At 44.1% G+C, this 18,784-nt stretch overlaps 1 protein-coding gene across 1 annotated transcript in view; it reads right to left on the reverse strand.

Annotated features, from left to right (window-relative positions):
• Positions 1–18,495, reverse strand: part of p4hb (prolyl 4-hydroxylase, beta polypeptide) — a 39,578-nt gene extending 21,083 nt beyond the window's left edge. The window contains exons 1-3 of the mRNA XM_073026354.1: positions 18,240–18,495; positions 6,909–7,115; positions 213–346 (exon numbers count right to left, since the gene is read on the reverse strand). Coding sequence (XP_072882455.1) covers positions 213–346; positions 6,909–7,115; positions 18,240–18,378 — 480 coding nt within the window. The 5' untranslated portion in view covers positions 18,379–18,495. The remainder of the gene's footprint in view (positions 1–212; positions 347–6,908; positions 7,116–18,239) is intronic.
• Positions 18,496–18,784: the final 289 nt, after the last annotated feature.

Genomic DNA, 18,784 nt, shown 5'->3' on the forward strand with positions numbered 1-18,784 from the left:
TAAAAAACAGCAAAGTATGAAATGTAATTTGCAGTTTCTAAAAGCGTATTCAAACACATGGCAGGTTAACATACACCGAGTCTGCTGTACACTACACGGACAGGTAGCTAGTAACACTACAGCTCCCTTACCCGGATTATTTAGTGCCCTCACTGTGGCAGAGCTGCATTAGCTTGTCCATGTTTCACATATCTTGAAGCAATAATTAGTACCTTGAAAAACCCTATGACAACCACTTCAGAGGAGTCCACAAGCTTGTCAGCAGCGTCTGCCTCAGTGATGGTGTCAGCTGCAGGTCCAGTGCGTTTCTTCAGCCAGTTCACAATATCTTCATGCTGTCTTCCAGCTAAAAGGGAAATGTTCATTTAGAATATAGATCGAGATGTTTTTGGATATCAAGAATCAAGGGAAGCAGGGATACTGCAGGAAAATACTAAGGAATGAGTGATATCAATGAATGGCAGAGCAGACTCAATAGGCAAGATTAACTATTCTGGTTTCCATTTACTGCTCTCAGTTCTTGCTTTAAACCAAGGTTATGGTTTCCTTGCTAACCAAGTGACTGAACCCAATATTATGTTCAACGTGGGATAAGGTAATCTCATTGCCTTCAAGCCAGAACAGTACTAGACTACAGGCAGAATGGTGGCATAGGAGCTGGCATAACCTTTTACAGACCGTGCCAGTGATCAGAGTTCAATTCTTGCCACTGTCTAAAGAATCTATACACACTTCACATACCCACATGGGCTTTTTCCAGCTATCCTGGTTTTCTCCCACATTCTACACACACATTAGGGTTAAGAAGTTACGAGCATGGCAACACTCGTGGGCCGCCCCCAGCACAGCCCTGGACTGCTGGTCGTTGACAGAAATGTTGCATTTGGATGCACATTTCAATGTACTTGATAAATAAAACTAACCTCTAATAAGGATAGCACAGTGAGGCCAAGGTTGTTACAATTGTCACCAATTCTACACTGTTCTCTATTATCCCTCTTCACTTGGATCAATCACTTGCTGGCTCTTCCTCAACCCTACCCTATCACCTCTATACACTGTCTACCTCCCCACTATCTCTAGTCCACATGAAGGGTCTGCACCCAAAACATCAACTATTTTCCTCCCACAGAGGCTGCCCAAAGGTGTTTGGTGTTTGGGGCTGAAACCAGGGCAATCTGTGTATTACAGCACTGATCCAAGTGAAAAGATGACAATCTACTGTAACATTCCTGAGACATGAATTACCTCTGATCTTCCACTGCTGCTTATTAAAATTTGCTGCGAATTGATGATTAACAAGCACACACCTATCAGGGTAGAAGCAGGTAGACTAAAGGGAGGCTGCTACGGAGCACAAGCACCATCTTGAACCACTTGCGTTAGCACTGCAAATTCTACTTTTGTGTAATTTGTCTACAAGCACCAGACCTTTTAACCATTGTGGCTAGGATGTTGGTGAAAATGTGCGAGCTGTGAAATTCCAAATTCAATCTCAAATTACAACCGCAGCAGCAAAATTCATGACTCACCTGAAAACTACCTCTGTTCTTATCATTGAATGGTGTATATTACACAAATATGTAGTGGCATCTTCTGTTAAAACCACCAGCCTCATACCCCTGCCAACAGCAGTCCATTCCCAGACAGTAATCATTAAATAAAATGATTCCCCTGAGCTAGATTCCTGAAGTCACAGCAACAGCCTCTGTGGCTCCTAACCATATCATTAACTGTTTAAAACCAAAGCGAAAGGTTAGTTTAAAAATAGTTCACCTATAAACTGGGGTTTGAGGTTCAGCTAGCTGCTGCTTTGAGGGGGGACTTGGATTTCAGGAACTAACTGAGCTTTCGATGGCCAAGCAGAGCAATGTCAATCCAAGTCATAGTGCACACACTGGCACCAGCATTGAACCGGTGAGATGAGTCACAGAAAGGCATACACCCCACTCTGTAAACCAGACTGTATACCCTCTGGGGCTCAGCAAACAGTTGGGGATTGGCCAGGAAGAGCAGTGCCAGTTAAGATGTGCTGAACATTGTGGGTATGCTATGTTGGCGCTGGAATGCGTGGTGACAATTGCAGGATGCCCCAGACATCGTAGTACAAAACAGACATGTACCCCAAATGAGAGTACAGAGTAAATGCATAGCGCAAAGACTTGATCTGACTTTACGATGTACTCTTCCAATATAACAGCCACAAGAAGACAATGATACTCAAATCTTGCCCTCTCAACAAGAGCTTGCAGTGAAAAGCAACTCCAAGGAGGATTAATGAAGAAGTGACAGAGCATCTCAGTCAGAAATAGATCAGAGAATTATTCAGCATGGGTCAAGGTGCAACTAATAGTTGGATTTTGTGGTAATTAGGAGTCAGAGAGCAACTTGTGCCAAGGGGGCAAGTTCTAATTTATTCCTGATAATGAACAAAACCACACATTTCCAGGTCAAAACATCATGTAATTTGAAGGGCAACTTGTAGGTGTTACTCACACAAGCTGTTGCCCGCATCCTCAGATCAGCATTTGGGAAGCCAATTATGCCAGCATGAGAATTACAGAAGGTGCAAAACATCTGGGGAAGGCAGATCAGGCAATCTGCTATACATTCTATAATCGGATAGCAGCAACTGTGACATTACAGTGCCAGCGATCACCAATTGTGATTTAGTTCCCATCACTGTCATTCTCCCTGTGACCGTGTAGGTTTATCCAGGTGCTCCTGTTTCCTCCTGCATTCCAAAGATGTACGACCGGGGTTTGTGAGTCGAGGCATCAGGAGCACGGTGACACTTGTGGGCTGCCCCCACACAACCTCACAACATATTGGTTGTTGACAAATACACATTTCACTGAATAGTTCATGTATGTGTGACTGATAAAACTGGTCTTTAGAAGGGAACATTTTGTAGAAAATACAAATAGTTTAAGATTAATAAAGGAACAAACATTTTGGGACACCAGTGGCCGAGATGGTTTCACTGTTGCCTCAGCTCTAGCAAACTTGCATTCAATCCTGATCTCTCAGGTGCTCCATTTATCTGTTCTCCATGTGACTGGGTGGGTTCCCCCTCAGATGCTCCGAATTCCTCCCACAGCCTGACAATTTGCTAGTTAGTGGGTCACTAAATTGTCCTAGTACCAGAATCAAGATGGTTAATGGCCAGCAGATGGTTTTCAAATATGCCATGGAGCTGCATACCTGACTTTACAAATCAAAATTAAAACAATGCAAAAGACAGATGAAGACTAAGTATAGTGTACAATTAGTCAGGCCACACGGAGTATTGTGAGCATTTCTGGGCCCCTTAGAAAGCAAGGGGAGATCTCCTTGAAACTTATCAAACACTGAAAGGCCTAGATTGAGTAAATGCAGAGAGGATGTGGGGCGGTCTCTAGGACCAGAGGGCACAGGCTCAGAATTGAGGGATGTCCATTTAGAACAGATGGGGTAGTTTCTTTAGCCAGAGGGTGGTGAATCAGTTGGATTCATTGCTGTGGACAACTGTGCAAGCCAAGTCATTGAGTATATTTAAAGCAGGCGTTGATAGGTTCTTGATTAATCAGAGCGTGAACAGTTATGGGAAGAAGGCAGGAGAGTGGGGTTGAGGGGGATAATAAATAAGTCATGATGAAATAGCAGAGAATGGTCTAATTCTCTCCTTTTAATGCAAGAGGTGTTGTGAACAAAGCGGATCAGCACTTGGAGATATGATGTGGTGGCCATTACAAAGACTTGGATGGCTCAGGGACAGGAATGGTTACTTCAAGTGCCGGGCTTTAGATGTTTCAGAAAAGACAGGGAGGGAGGCAAAAGAGGTGGGGGCGTGGCACTGTTGATCAGAGATAGTGTCACAGCTGCAGAAAGGGTGGACGCCATGGAGGGATTGTCTATGGAGTCTCTGTGGGTGGAGATTAGGAACAGGAAGGGGTCAATAACTTTACTGTGTGTTTTTTTTTTTATGGGCTGCCTAATAGTAACAGGGATATCAAGGAGCAGATAGGGAAAAAGAACCTGGAAAGGAGTAATAAGAGTTGTCGTGATGGGAGATTTTAATTTCCCAAATATTGATTGGCATCTCCCTAGAGCAAGGGGTTTAGATGGGGTGGAGTTTGTTAGGTGTGTTCAGGAAGGTTTCTTGACACAATATGTAGATAAGCTTACAAGAGTAGAGTTGTACTTGATTTAGTATTGGGAAATGTGGTGGAGGTGGATACGATAGGGTCTTTTAAGAGGCTTTTAGATAGGTACACGGAGCTTAGTAAAATAGAAGTCACATGTCAGATCTCTCAGTGGGAGAGCATTTTGGAGATAGTGATCATAATTCTATTTCCTTTACAATAGCATTGGAGAGAGATAGGAACAGACAAGTTAGAAAAGCATTTAATTGGAGTAAGGGGAATTATGAGGCTATCAGGCCGGAAATTGGAGGCCGAAATTGGAAACAGTTGTTCTCAGGGAAAAGAACAGAAGAAATATGGCAAATATTCAGGGGATATTTGTGTACAGCTCTGTATAGGTACATTCCAATGAGACAAGGAAGTTAAGGTAGGGTACAGGGACCGTGGTGTAAAAAGGCTGTAATAAGTCTGGTCAAGGAGAAAAGAAAAGCTTACAAAAGGTTCAGAGAGCTAGGTAATGTTAGCGATCTAGAAGATTATAAGGCTACTAGGAAGGAACTTAAGGAAATTAAGAGAGCCAGAAGGGGCCATGAGAAGGCATTCTACAAGTATGTGAGGAGCAAGAGGATAAGACATGAAAGAATAGGACCTATCAAATGTGACAGTGGGAAAATGCGTATGGAACCAGAGGAAATAGCAGAGGTACTTAATGAATACTTTACTTCAGTATTCATTATGGAAAAGGATCTTTGTGATTGTAGTGATGACTTGTAGCAGACTGAAAAGCTTGAGCATATAGACATTAAGAAAGAGGATGTGCTGGAGCTTTGGGAAAGCATCAAGTTGGATAAGTCACCGGGACCGGACAAAATTTACTCCAGCTACTGTGGGAGGCGAGGGAGGAGATTGCTGAGCCTCTGGTGATGATCTTTGCATCATCAATGGGGATGGGAGAGGTTCCCGAGGATTGGAGGGTTGCGGATTTTGTTCCCTTATTCAAGAAAGAGAATAGGGATAGCTCAGGTAATTATAGAGCAGTGAGTCTTACCTTAGTGGTTGGTAAGTTGATGAAGATCCTGAGAGGCAGGATTTATGAACATTTGGTGAGGTATAATATGATTAGGAGTAGTCAGCATGGCTTTGTAAAAGGCAGGTCATGCCTTACGAGCCTGATTGAATTTTTTGAGGATGTGACTAAACACACACATTGAAGGTAGAGCAATAGATGTAGTGTATATGGATTTCAGCAAGGCTTTTGATAAGGTGCCCCATGCAAGGCTTATTGAGAAAGTAAGGAGGCATAGGATCCAAGGGGACATTGCTTTGTGGATCCAGAACTGGCTTGCCCACAGAAGGCAAAGAGTGGTTGTAGACGGGTCATATTCTGCATGGAAGTCGGTGACCAGTGGTGTGCCTCAGGGATCTGTTGTGGGACCCTTGCTCTTCATAATTTTTATAAATGTCCTGGATGAGTAAGTGGAGGGATGGGTTAGTAAGTTTGCTGATGACACAAAGGTTGGAGGTGTTGTGGATAGTGTGGAGGGCTGTCAGAGGTTACAGCAGGACATTGATAGGATGCAAAACTGGGTTGAGAAGTAGCAGATGGAGTTCAACCCCAAATAAGTGTGAAGTGGTTCATTCTGGTAGGTCAGATATGATGGCAGAATATAGTACTAATGGCAAGACAGTGTGGAGGATCAGAGGGATCTTGGGGTCCGAGACCATAGGACGCTCAAAGCAGCTGCACAGGTTGACTCTGGTTAAGGTGGCGTATGGTGTACTGGCCTTCATCAATCGTGGAATTGAATTTAGGGGCCAAGAGGTAATGTTGCAGCTATATGAGATCCTGGTCAGACCCCACTGTGCTTAGTTCTGGCCGCCTCACTACAGGATGGATGCGGAAGCCATAGAAAGGGTGCAGAGGAGATTTACAAGGATGTTGCCTGGATTGGGGAGCATGCCCTTTGAGAATAGGTTGAGTGAACTCAGCCTTTCCTCCTTGGAGCAAAGGAGAATGAGAGGTGACCTGATAGAGGTGTACAAGATGATGAGAGGCATTGATTATGTGGATAGTCAGAGGCTTTTTCCCAGGGCTGAAATAGTTGCCAGAAGAGGACACAGGTTTAAGCTGCTGGGGAGTAGGTACAGAGGAGATGTCAGGGGTAAGTTTTTTTTTACTCAGAGCAGTGAGTGCGTGGAATGGGCTGCTGGCAACGATGGTGGAGGTGGATATGATAGGGTCTTTTAAGAGGCTTTTAGATAGGTACATGGAGCTTGGTAAAATAGAGGGCTATAGGTAAGCCTAGTAGTTTAAGGTAGGGACGTGTTTGGCACAACTTTGTGGGCTGAAGGGCCTGTATCATGCTGTAGGTTTTCTATGTTTCTAATTCTTCTTTTATGTCTTGCGTTCTAATTCTGCTCAAATTTAAAATAAAAAAGGTGATGTTCTAATGAAGAGTTTTGCCTAAAACATTCTGTTCATTCTTCTCCACAGATGCTGCCCGACTTGTCAATGAGTACTTCCAATATTCTGAATGTGCCATTTAAGGTTCTGCAGAATCTCTTGTGTGATGACACTAGATTGGGCATGGTTCCTTAAGGTTGTCACAGCCTGCTTTGGTGCAAGATAGCGGGATAAGCTCCCACTACTTATTAAATGTTAATTCCAAAGGAAATAGAACAACTCTAAATGAAACGAATCCAATGGACAATCAATTCAACTAATATTTTTATTTAAATTATAGCCAGCAAAATATTTACCACATTACAACACACTGGCCTTACCTGCATAGTCCTTTGGGTTTTTCTTATCTCCATTTTTAAAAAACTTTATGGTCGGGTATCCCCTGACGAGAAATGTCTGCGCCAGCTCAGATTCTTCAGTGGCATCTACTTTTGCCAGTCTAATGTCAGACCCCTCTTCCTTCAGCTTCGCTGCAGCTTTACTGTATTCTGGAGCAAGAGCTTTGCAGTGACCGCACCAGGGAGCATCTGTGGGGAGAAACAGCAAAAATGCCAGTTACAATTCAGGTCACAGACTAACATCAAGCAATCATTAAATTACACACACCATTGGTACACCTCACCACACAGTGCAAGACCCCAAACCCAAATTAAAATATGCATGATGAAAGCATACAAATATTCTAGTCATGTTAAAGCCACAATTCGAAAATTGTCCATTTTTCATTCAGGAGCAGAGTGACATTGAATGTTTACTTCCCTGCATAGATGTTACCTAACTTGCTGAGTTCCTCCAGCAATGAAATATGCTCAAGATCTCCAGCATCTGCAGAATCCAGAATCCCATCCAGATTATAGCAATTAATTTTTAGAAAGATTTCACAGAAACGGTGCAGCAATGCTGCTGAACTCAGGCCAGCACAGTAGACAAATTCAGCTTGAGTTGAGGCTTTTAGCAAATTGGACTGTGCCACCATGCAATAACATGGAACACCATGAGTGCAATGAATGTGGTACAAAGCTTAAACTCAGTTTTTCAGCAAAATCATATCTCCTTAAAACAATTTCACACAGATCCCCGGGTGGCATGACCTGAAGACCGATGTTGTCCTCGAGCTATGTTTCTGAAAGAACACGTACACAGCAGTTCATCTCTGAAATATTAGCTGGTTCACTTCCCCGATCAACATAGTGTGCGAGGTGTTTTATTTCAGATTTCTAGCATATGCAGTTGAACCATCTAGCACAATTAATACCCAGTATCACCCTGTGTGCTTATGCTTCCCAAATGTGGATACATTCCCAATGGTTGAAATCACTGCCTGCTGTAGAAGGGCCAAAGCACGGGATCAGAAAGCTGTAGAGGGCTGTAAACTTATCCAGCACCTCCACACCATCGAGGACAACTTCAAAAGGTGATGACTCAAGTTGTTGGCATCTATCATTAAGGACCCTCACCACCCAATGCATGCCCTCTTCTCACTGATGTCATCAAGGTACAGACATTTTAAGGAACAGCTTCTTCCCTTCCACCACCAGATTTCTGAATGTCCATGAATGCAATCTCAATTTGCTCCCTTTTGCACAGCTTATTTTTAAACACTTGTAGCCTACAGTAATTTTTATATATTACACAAGTGCGACAGCAAAGCAAATTTCACAATGTATCAAAACTTGTTTCTGGACTACTTCAAATTCAGCTCAACACAATCAGCTGCCATACAGTATCAAAATGCTACACAATCCAAAACAAATAGTTTGTAACGCCGAGACACCTGCAGCCATTCATCCTAACAGTATATCCTCTTACCAACCAGAGTATCATTTCAATACAAAGTAATCCTTTACAAACAAGTCTGTGCCAGGCGGAGAACTGCCAAGGAAATTACACCACCGTACAATATACAAGAACAGTTAAGGGATTAATGAGGGACTTGGCTTGTTTTATAGGTGGACCTGACATCAGGGAATCTGCGAGGACTAGGCCAGTGTCACCCATTTGCAGCAGACCAGGAGAACGGTATTGGAATCAGTGCCAGAGGTGGTGTGGCACGGCACCCATGCTGGCAGAAGACTAAGCCTCAAGCCATGGTGTTGCCTACTTGCAGCCAGCCAGTTGGCTCTGCACGGTGCCCATGCTGCTCTCCAGTGTTTGCTCAGCAGAAGACAAGCTATATTGCATTCAAATGCAGACTGCTCCAACATTTATGGACTTGGGGACTTGGAAATTTTTTTTTGTGATTATTTTACTGCCATCTTATATGTAATATATGTGCCTTGTGCAGCGCTGCGTACCTTGGCCCCTGGAGTAACACTGTTTAGCTGTATTCATGTATGGGTGAATGACAATTAAACTTGGAATTATCTTTTGAAACAGTGCTCTGTAGATGACAGTGCAGTTAACAAAGGGCTCTGAGAAACTGGCAGTGTCAACTGCAACCATAAAATGACACTATCAGAACAAACTAACTTAGAAATTCCACCTTCCCAAAAACAGCTGGTAGCAAAGCTTGCCCCTCCCCCAAGATCCCCTACCCCCGCACTGCCAATTTATTTTTAAAATCAAGAAACTCACCATCAGCAACCTTTGAAAGATCAGATACATTTTAATGAACAGCTGTATACAGAACACTAGATAACTTCCCAAGACTAATTAATAGTGCTAAATCAAATTTAGCCAAACCACAGAAACAGAATTACTAAACAATAAAACTACTCAACTCTGTACTCTGTATTTTGTACTCTGAAGAAAAAAAAATATTGAACTAAAGAAACTGACGAGCAATTATCATTGCTGAAAACAATATCTTGTCACAAGACAGGTTTTCAATCTAATCAGTCTTAGGAAACAAGGCCTCAAAGCCTAGGTAATGTAAACAACTGAACATAAACTTTAAAAGCTGCAAGAGCATTATTAATTACAGAAACAAAGACAATCAGAGAAATAGCAGTAAGATACTATACAGTATGCCACAATGTGCTCATTATTCTGGGCCACATGACATCTTTATTTAACGTGCCAAATCTGGTGAATCTTGCCAATCCTTATAAGCACCATAAGATAAAGTGTGCTGGCTCCCAGGAGCTTCAGTCACCTCAGTAAAACAAATCAAAGTCTTGCATGGTTACAAGGGATGATGTGATGCAAGACCAGCATCTTCTTTAGGACAGCGGAGACTCCAGTGCATTCCCGATTCCAACCTCAAACATCAAAAGGCATGGATATAATGGATACGGAGAGGAAGTTCCATCAGAATAAAGGGATGTCCATTTAGAGCAGATGAGGAACTTTTTCAGCCAGAGGGGAGAGAATCTGTGGAATTTGTTGCCAGACAACTGCAGGCCAAGTTACTGCATGTATAAGGCAGAGATTGATAAGTTTTTAAACTGGTAAAGTGGTTAATTATGGGGGGAAATGAGAGAATGGTGTTAAAAATCAGGTAAGATTGAATGGCTGGGCAGATTTAATGGGCCAAATGATGTAACTTGCTCTTACATTTTATGGTCACATGCTGCATCTTTGTCACACAAATCTCGTCCCCTTTGAAAAATGAACAGATTATGACCCCTTCAAGGAGATCCCTCACTATTCAGCCCCTTTATTTTATATGCTTCTAGCAAATCTCGCTTTATCTTTAAACACTCATTCCACATCAAACCAAAACGACTTGGGTGTCTGCAATTACTCAATACTTGCAGCTATTTGTTTCTTGTATTTGCAGAGTTTGTATTTTGCATGATGACTGTTCGTCAGTCTGTGTAGTTGGTTATTGATTCTATTGCACGTCTGGGATTTACTGTGAATACCTGCAACCAAATGAATCTCAGAACGGTATATGGTGGCACAATAGACAATAGGTGCAGGAGTAGGCCATTTGGCCCTTCTAGCCAGCACCGCCATTCAGTGTGATCAGGCTGATCAATTACAATCAGTACCCCGCACCTGCCCTCTCCCCATATCCCTTGACCCCGCTATCTATAAGAGCTCTATCTAACTCTCTCTCGAATGCACCCAGAGACTTGGGCTCCACTGCCTTCTGGGGCAGAGCATTCCACATATCCACCACTCTGGGTGAAAAAGTTATTCCCGCATCTCTGTTCTAAATGGCCTACCCCTTATTCTTAAACTGTGACCTCTAGTTCTGGACTCACCCATCAGCGGGAACATGCTTCCTGCCTCCAGCGTGTCCAATCCCTTAATAATCTTATATGTTTCAATCAGATCCTCTCTCATCCTTCTAAATTCCAGTACTTTACTTGTACTTCAATAATGTACTTTATGCACATGTACTTTAATAAATTTACTTTGACTTGAGGGCATCCTACCCGCAATGATCATTTACAGTTAGGAAACTATTTAGCATCAGAAGCACTGCCCTCAAAAAGGCAAACAATACTTCATGAATTGAATTGACTTTATTTCTTCCATTCTTTACGTACACAAGTAAAAATCTAAATGTGCAATCATAGTGATACATAATTTGTAATAGAACAGTCAATGTAACATAGAAATACACTCAAGTAAGCGCAAGTTCATCAGGCTGATGGCCTGGTGGAAGACGCAGTCCCGGAGCCTGTTGGTCCTGGTTTTTATACTGCAGTACCATTTTCTGGATGAAAGCAGCTGGAACAGATTGTGGTTGGGGTGACTCGGGTCCCCAAAGTTCCTTCAGGCCTTTTTTTAAAAACACCTGTCTTTGTAAATGTCCTGAATCATGGGAAGTTCACATCTGCAAATGAGCTGGGCTGCCCACACCACTCTCTGCAGAATCTGATTAAGGGAAGTACAGTTCCCACACCAGGCAGTTTTGCAGCCAGTCAGGATGCTCTCAACTGTGCTCCCCAATGGCTTAGTGGGTCAAAGCCTTCCAGAACTATTATCCCCAGTCTGCCCTGATTAAAGGGACCTCTTCCAGAACAACCTCAGCCCAAAGGAGCAGTCACAATAAGTCCAGATGTTTACAGTAAATAACCAAACGGGATTGGATTCCTCCAAATAGGAGATCAGAAGAAAAACCATCTGATCCAAGAAAACCAGAGACGAGCAAAATGATTGCAAGGGACAGCATACCTGCTTACTCTATTCAGAGACTCCATTATACCAATCTAGGTAGCATTTTTTTTCAGTGTGCAGAAACAGCAGCAAGATTGCTTGCTGTACAAGGGTCACGGCAAGAGGACTCCACATCCCCTTTTTACTTGATGATCTGCATAATCAGATAAAAATTTGTGATGCACAGTAGGAGACTTCAATTTTGTACTTTGTACGTACACTAATGCTGTCATCACACTAATCTTCACCCGTTTACGACATGAATACCAGAAGAATCAGTCAAGTAGCAAACAATTACAGCCTGTAAAGCTTCAATAGGGACAATCCAATCACGGCCATCAATGGGAAATTCGAAAACAGTTGAAGCCTTGGGGATTAGACAGGATGAAGACCTCCAGTGCCCTCAACTTACAACTCATCCCTTAGATTTGCACCACTCACCTCAGTTGCTGCAGGTTCTTTATTCTAACTTCACTGGTTAAAGCATTTCTCCTGATTTCCATTAGATTTTTTAAGAGACCAGCTTTAAGATATACAACCCGCAGAATCAATCTCAATCTCTGGTCCATCAAATCCTGCTCAAATATCTATTAAACCCCTCTGTTAACATTCCAGCTGATGGCTTCTGGCATCATCTTTCTCCATAAACTGCAGTGCTAAAAGTGTTTTGAAGTCTTACACATGCCCAACCTGGAGGAAGCCATGAGAAACATCATCTTCAAACACATCACCCTTTTCCAACAGAAGCAAGCATTGCTTTGGCTTGCTTTCAGAATCAGAACAGGTTTATTATCACTGGCATACGTCTTGAAATTTGTTAGCTTTACAGCAGCAGGACAATGAAATACATGGTAAACAAATATAGAGAAAAAAGAACCGATTAAAGTATAAATGTCTGTTAAATAATTAAGTTAAATTAAGTAATGTAAAAAAAGTGAAGTAGTGTTCATGGGTTCAATGCCCATTCAGAAATCAGATAGCAGAGGGGAAGAAGGTGTTCCTGAATCATTGAGTATGCCCCTTCAGGCTCCTGTACCTGAAGGGGGCATGTCCTGGGTGGTGGTGGGGGGGGGTCCTTAATAATGGACGACACCTTCCTAAGGCACCACTCCTTCAAGACATCTTGGATACTACGGAGGCCAGTATCCATCGATGGAGCTGACTAACCCTACAAGTTTTTGTAATTAACTTCAATCATGTACTGCCCCCCCCCCCCCCATACCGGATGGTCATGCAGCCAGTTTGCTCTCCATGGTACATTTGTAGCAGTTTTGAGTGTTTTAGTTGAACTCAAATTCAAATTAAATATAGTCTCTGCCTTGCCTTCTCTATAGCTGCATCAGTATGTTGTGTCCAGGTTAGGTCCTCAGAGATGTTGACACCCTGGAACTTGAAATTGCTCACTCTCCACTTCTGATCCCTCTATTTCGTTCCTTTGTCTTACCCTTCCTGAAGTCCACAATCAACTTGTTGATCTTGTTGGCGTTTCATGCAAGGTTGTTGCTGCAACACCACTCAACTAACTGGTATCTCTCACTCTGGTATGCACTCTCATCACCATCTGAAATCTGCCAGTGGTTGTATCAACAGCAAATTTATAGACAGCACTGGAGTCACAGAGGTGTGTAGAGAGTACAGCAGTGGGCTAAGCACACATCCTTGTGGTGCACCAGTACAGATTGATTCTCATTACAAAAAATAATAAAGAAAAACAAAAATAAAAAACTGATGGCTTTCCTACCTTCATTTACTTAGATAATACACATTATCTTTGTGGCTGCTCCTCTTAACAATACTGCACAAAAATGTCACCATTGATACTGAACCCTTCTGCTGTTAAACCACGCCTAAAATCCAGTTGCTTGTAAAGATCCTACAAATGGTACGGCTGCTGTCTCTATTGTGGACCTCAACCATCCAGATTAAAAATTACTCCCCTAACCACTGCTGTTCCTTGTGCAACCAGTTTACAACCATTCAGGAGAGGGTTGGTGTGCTCCACCAGAGGAGCCACTGCGTGGCATCCAAGCTCGAGTTGGTGCTGTTTCTCAGCTTTCACCGCAGAACACAAGCTGTATTAGGACCAATTGCAGATTTCTGCATCATTCATGGACTGTCTTGGACTATATTTTTTGTGTGATTATTTTACTGATATCATATGTGCTATTTCAGGTAGACGGAGCTCATCAGCCTGGGAAGGCAGTCTACCTAAGAGAGGGAAAACCCTGATTTCAAACCTCCACTGCCTTGCGGCCATACCCACTCATGGGAAAAGCTTCGGGAGTAAACCCTGAGACAAATCCGGAGCTGGAGTCCCTAAGGTAGTCCGACATTGCCTTCAACTTCATTCTGGCAACTCCTGCAACAACACTGGTGCCAAGCTGTATCGGCCCTTGACCTTCCCTTGGACAACATCAGTGGCATGGAGAGGGGAAACTTGCTGCATGGGCAACTGCTGGTCTTTCATACAACCTTGCCCAGGCCTGCGCCCTGGAAACCATTCCAGGCACAGATCCATGGTCTCACGAGACTAACGGATGCCACCATGTGCTATATGCAGTTCAAGAAAAACCTTTGCAGTTACCTGTTTTTCTGCATTAATTACTAAATGTAGTCTCCATTTAAATCACAATAGACAAAAACAATCTGCCTCAGCTAATAATACACCAACAATTATACTTCTCATGTCTTATTGAGCACATTGTTTAATCATTCAGTCGAGGCTGGAAAAAGTATGTGAACCCTTGTATTTAGAAATTGGCAGAACCTTAGCAGCAATGACCTCCAAACGTTTCCTGTAGCTGCTAATCAGACTTGCACAACAGCGAGGAGGAATTTTAGACCATTCCTCCATTAAACTGTTCCCATTCATCAATATATCTGGGATACCTTGCATGAACAGCCGCTTCAGGTCATGCCACAGCATCTCAATTGGGTTAAGGCCTGGACTCTGACTTGGCCATTCCAGAATTAATTCTCTTACATGTAAACCATTCTGCTGTTGACTTGCTGTGTTTTGATTCATTATCTTGTTGCATCATCCAACTTCTGTTCAGCTTCAGGTGACGGACCACTACCCTGACACTTTCCTGTAAAATGTCTCGATACTATTTTGAATTCATTGTTCCCTCAATGACTTCAAGCTATTCAGGCCCTGAGGCCCCAAACCACGATGTTCCCTCCCACCACTCTTCACAGTTGGGAAGAGTTCCCTCCCATCACTCTTCACTCTTTTCTGACAAATTTAGCAATGTGCATTTCTGCCAAAAAGTTCAACTTTTGCCTGATCTGTCCACAGAATATTGTCCCAGAAGCATTGTGGAACATCTGGGTGGTCTTTTGCAAACTTGAGGTGCGCAGCAATGGGTTTTTTTTGGGAGAGCAGCGGCTTCCTCCATAGTGTCCTTCCACGAACACCATTCTTAAGTGTTTCCTTAGTGGAAACAGGAAGAAAATTTAGCAAGTTCTAGAGATTTCTGCAGGTCTTTTGTTGTCACCCTTGGGTTCATTTTCACCTCCACCAGCATTGCACATTGTGCTCTTTGCAGGATATCCACTGCTGGGTTTCCTCCATCTGCAGACAATCTCTTACTGCGGACTGATGAATATTCAAGAATTTAGAGATGCACAAAGTTGAAAAAGGCTACAAAAGCATTTCTAAAGACCCAAAAGGCCATCTGAAAGTTGTTTTGATCAAGATACGGTACACAAACAGATCTTTCTTGAGAAGAGCAGGCTGTCAGTAACCTGACTTTTGTGCCCTCTACAACCACACCTCCAATCTCATTGGAACACCTGACTCCAAACAGCTTTTGTGGAAGGCATTACCCAGAGTTTCACATACTTTTCTGAAGTGAGATTGATTGCTTAAATGGTGTACTCAGTATTGACAAGTAGCACAATTTTGTGTGTGTTATTATTTTAGGCAGATTGCGCTCGTCTATTATTGTGACTTAGATGAAGATCAGATGAGAAATATAGAAAACCAGGTAATTGCAAAGGGATCACAAACTTTCTTGCAACTGTATACCTTGTGCTGTGTGTAACTGTTGGTACTGCATTGTGCACCCTGGACCCGGAGCAACACTGTTTCATTTGGCTGTATTCATGTATGGTTGAATAACAAATTTGAAATGAAAGTATTTCCAAAATATTCCATTCTTCCCTCTCCCTATTCTGACCAAACTGCTACCTGGCCCAATATCTGAAAAAAATTTACAAACTCACCCTTGGAAAATTTCAGTATACCCTACAAATGCTGGGCACCTGTGTTGTGTAGATTTTCTAACACAACCAAATGATTAAAATTAAATAGATGTACTGAAGGTCAACTTTTGCAAAAGGACACCCGGGCAACAAATCAACAGTAATTTTACTTACAGTAAGCGTTCTTCTTTTGAAGAGGTGTCAATCTTATTTAACACTCAACTATTTAAAGCCATTTCAACAGTTTACACATATCTACATACAAAAGTTCCTAACAAGTCTGGTGGTGGCTGTTACCCAAAACTGACAACTTCCCAATTCAGGCTCTGATCAAGTGACATGCTGTTAAACAGGGCAAAACCACTATCTGATTTTCAAATCAGCTGCACTCAAAATCCAGCTTACAAAATGTTCAGAAAGCTCTTTCAGGTCAAATATCTGCCCCAATTTGGAGCAGGATCCAGGTAGCCTTGGCGGATTCCCAATCTCTCAGCTGATCCTGGCACACTTCAAAAACTGGCAATTAAATCACAACTGCCCTAGCAAACTGAAATCACTGAGGGTAATAATTACAAACAGAGGCCGCTCTGGGGCCTAGGCAGTCTGTCTTTGTGTGAAGGTGGGAAAGGAGTTTGTGTTGTGCTGAACACTGGGCACGCTACACTGGCACCACAATGCACGGTGACACTTGAAAGTTGCTCTCAGCACATCTATGGGTGCATTGGTTGTTACCACAAATGACATTTCATTGTATGTTTTGATAAATTAACCCAAAACCCTCATCCCCCATGTTCAGCCTTGCGATTTAAACAGCTTCCTTCAATCTTTCCATTCTGAATTTCATTAAAAGGCAATGAGAAGCATTCAATTCAGAGGCGATAACAAATTTCAATCATTCTACACCTTCAGCTACAATCGAGATAATTTAACCAATATTTAAATCAATCGATAGTCAGCGAAGTGCGGAACCCTCCCTAACGTTTCAGCTCATTCTTGTGGTTTGAAAATGTTTGACACAATTCAAACTTTTAAGAGCAGAGGACACACCCTCTCCCACTATCTCCATGGAAGCCGAGACAAGGAAGCGGGCCACTGGTTTTCGCACACGTCAACTTAAAAGTTGTCGCAGAACGTCCGCCCCCCTCCATTTTTCCGAATCGCTAGTGGACATCTCGAGCTATCAATTAGCCCGGTCCCTCCCGTGCCAACCAACAACTTTCCTCGCCGCGAGTACGTGCTATTTAGCGCAAACGCACTCGTCAGCAAAGGTTACGGGGGCGAAGGCTGAGGAATGGGGTCGAGGGATAATCGATCAGCCATGATGGAATGGGCGAGCGGCCTAATTCTAATTAGCAGGAAGCATTAAGAGTCCGAGTTTAAGCAAACAAACTGTCGAATAAAAAACGCAAATCAGTTCGGTTCTAACGAAATCTTCCCGTCACACCGCATAGAAATTGAGCACGTCCAGCGTACGCTACGCTTGTAAATTCCAGCATTTCAGTTGCCCTCCCCGCCCTGCATGTAGACAATGCAGATGAATACCAGACAGAACACCATGAAAAACACTTCCTCTTTAAAGTGCAAACAAGGGAAAATCTGCAGATGCTGGAAATCCGAGCAACATGCACACAAAATGCTGGAGGAACTCAGCAGGCCAGGCAGCATCTATAGAGAGAGTACAGTCGATGTTTCAGGCCGAGACCCTTCCTAAAGGACCTCGAGTCCTGTCGAAGGGTCTCAGCCCGAAACGTCGGCTGCATTCTTAACCATTGATGCTGCCTGGCTTGCCGAGCTGGTTTGTCCGTGTTGCTCCTCTTTAAAGAGTCTGGAGAGAAAGATGAACAGTGAAAACTTCACTGCAACCCCTCCTCCAGGCGGAAAGCGAATCTAGATCAGTTAACTCGCCCTCAATGCGTTAAAGGAATGCAACGACTAGTTTTCCAACTTTGCACCGCCGGGCTACCAGACGTGCCCACGGGCTCCCGGGGACACATCCATCCACATCGCCCGGTCCAGCCCCTCCCCTCTACGGCCATTTGCCCATTTCCCTTTCCCCATTTCCCTTTCCCCACACGGCCCTCACCTCCCTACCCCTGCAGACCCGGACTGATAGACCGTCACTCTACTCCCTTTCCCCGTCCCCAGTTCCATAAGGACTCTTGACCACCATCGCTGGCCCTAGAGGCCCAGGCCACCGCTCCTGTAGCTCTACGAGCAACCCCGGCCGCGGCACAATGCGAAGAGACACAAGGACGCTATTTCCTCGTTACGAGAACCAGACTGACAGGCTGAAGCTTCCAGGTCAATAGCCCGGACTCTTCCATCCTCCGCCCCCATGCAGCATCAGCCCAACTCCCCGGCCGCGGCCGCCCCTCTCCCCAGGCCGCACTCACAGAACTCCACCAGCAGATGCCGGTACTGCTGCAGCGCCTCATCGAAGTTGTCCTTCTTCAGGACCAGCACGTCGTCCTCCTCGGGGATGTCGGCGGCCAGGGCCAGGGCGACGAGACACAGCAGGCGTGCGGGCCACATCGCGGCTTGGGAGGCGGCGGTGAGCGCGGGGGCGGGGGCCGGGGCCGGGGCTCGTCGGTCGGTCGGTCAGTCCAGGCGGTAGGAACGTGGCAGCGGAGACGCGGGCGGACGGCACAGAGGGGCGAGGGCGACTGCGCAGGCGCTTAAATCCCGTTTAGCGGCTCGTGGAGCAACCTGATTGGCCGCCACCCGCCGCCGGAAGTGAAACTCGAGAACGCGCAGAGTGTGCCGTGTCAAAGGACAGCGGCGTCTGCCAGCATCAATCATGGTCGGTGGTCCAGGAGGTTAAGGAGAGAAAGAAAAAAAGTCATGGAGTTACTCGGTGGTTTAGGCTGTGGGAGCCTCCCCTCACAGCGAGAACTTCTACACCCTGTCTTGACCCGCCCCCTTCCATCGAGGGAGGCTC

This window comes from Hemitrygon akajei, chromosome 22 (genome assembly GCF_048418815.1).
Source record: "Hemitrygon akajei chromosome 22, sHemAka1.3, whole genome shotgun sequence".
Classification (NCBI taxonomy): Eukaryota; Metazoa; Chordata; class Chondrichthyes; order Myliobatiformes; family Dasyatidae; genus Hemitrygon; species Hemitrygon akajei.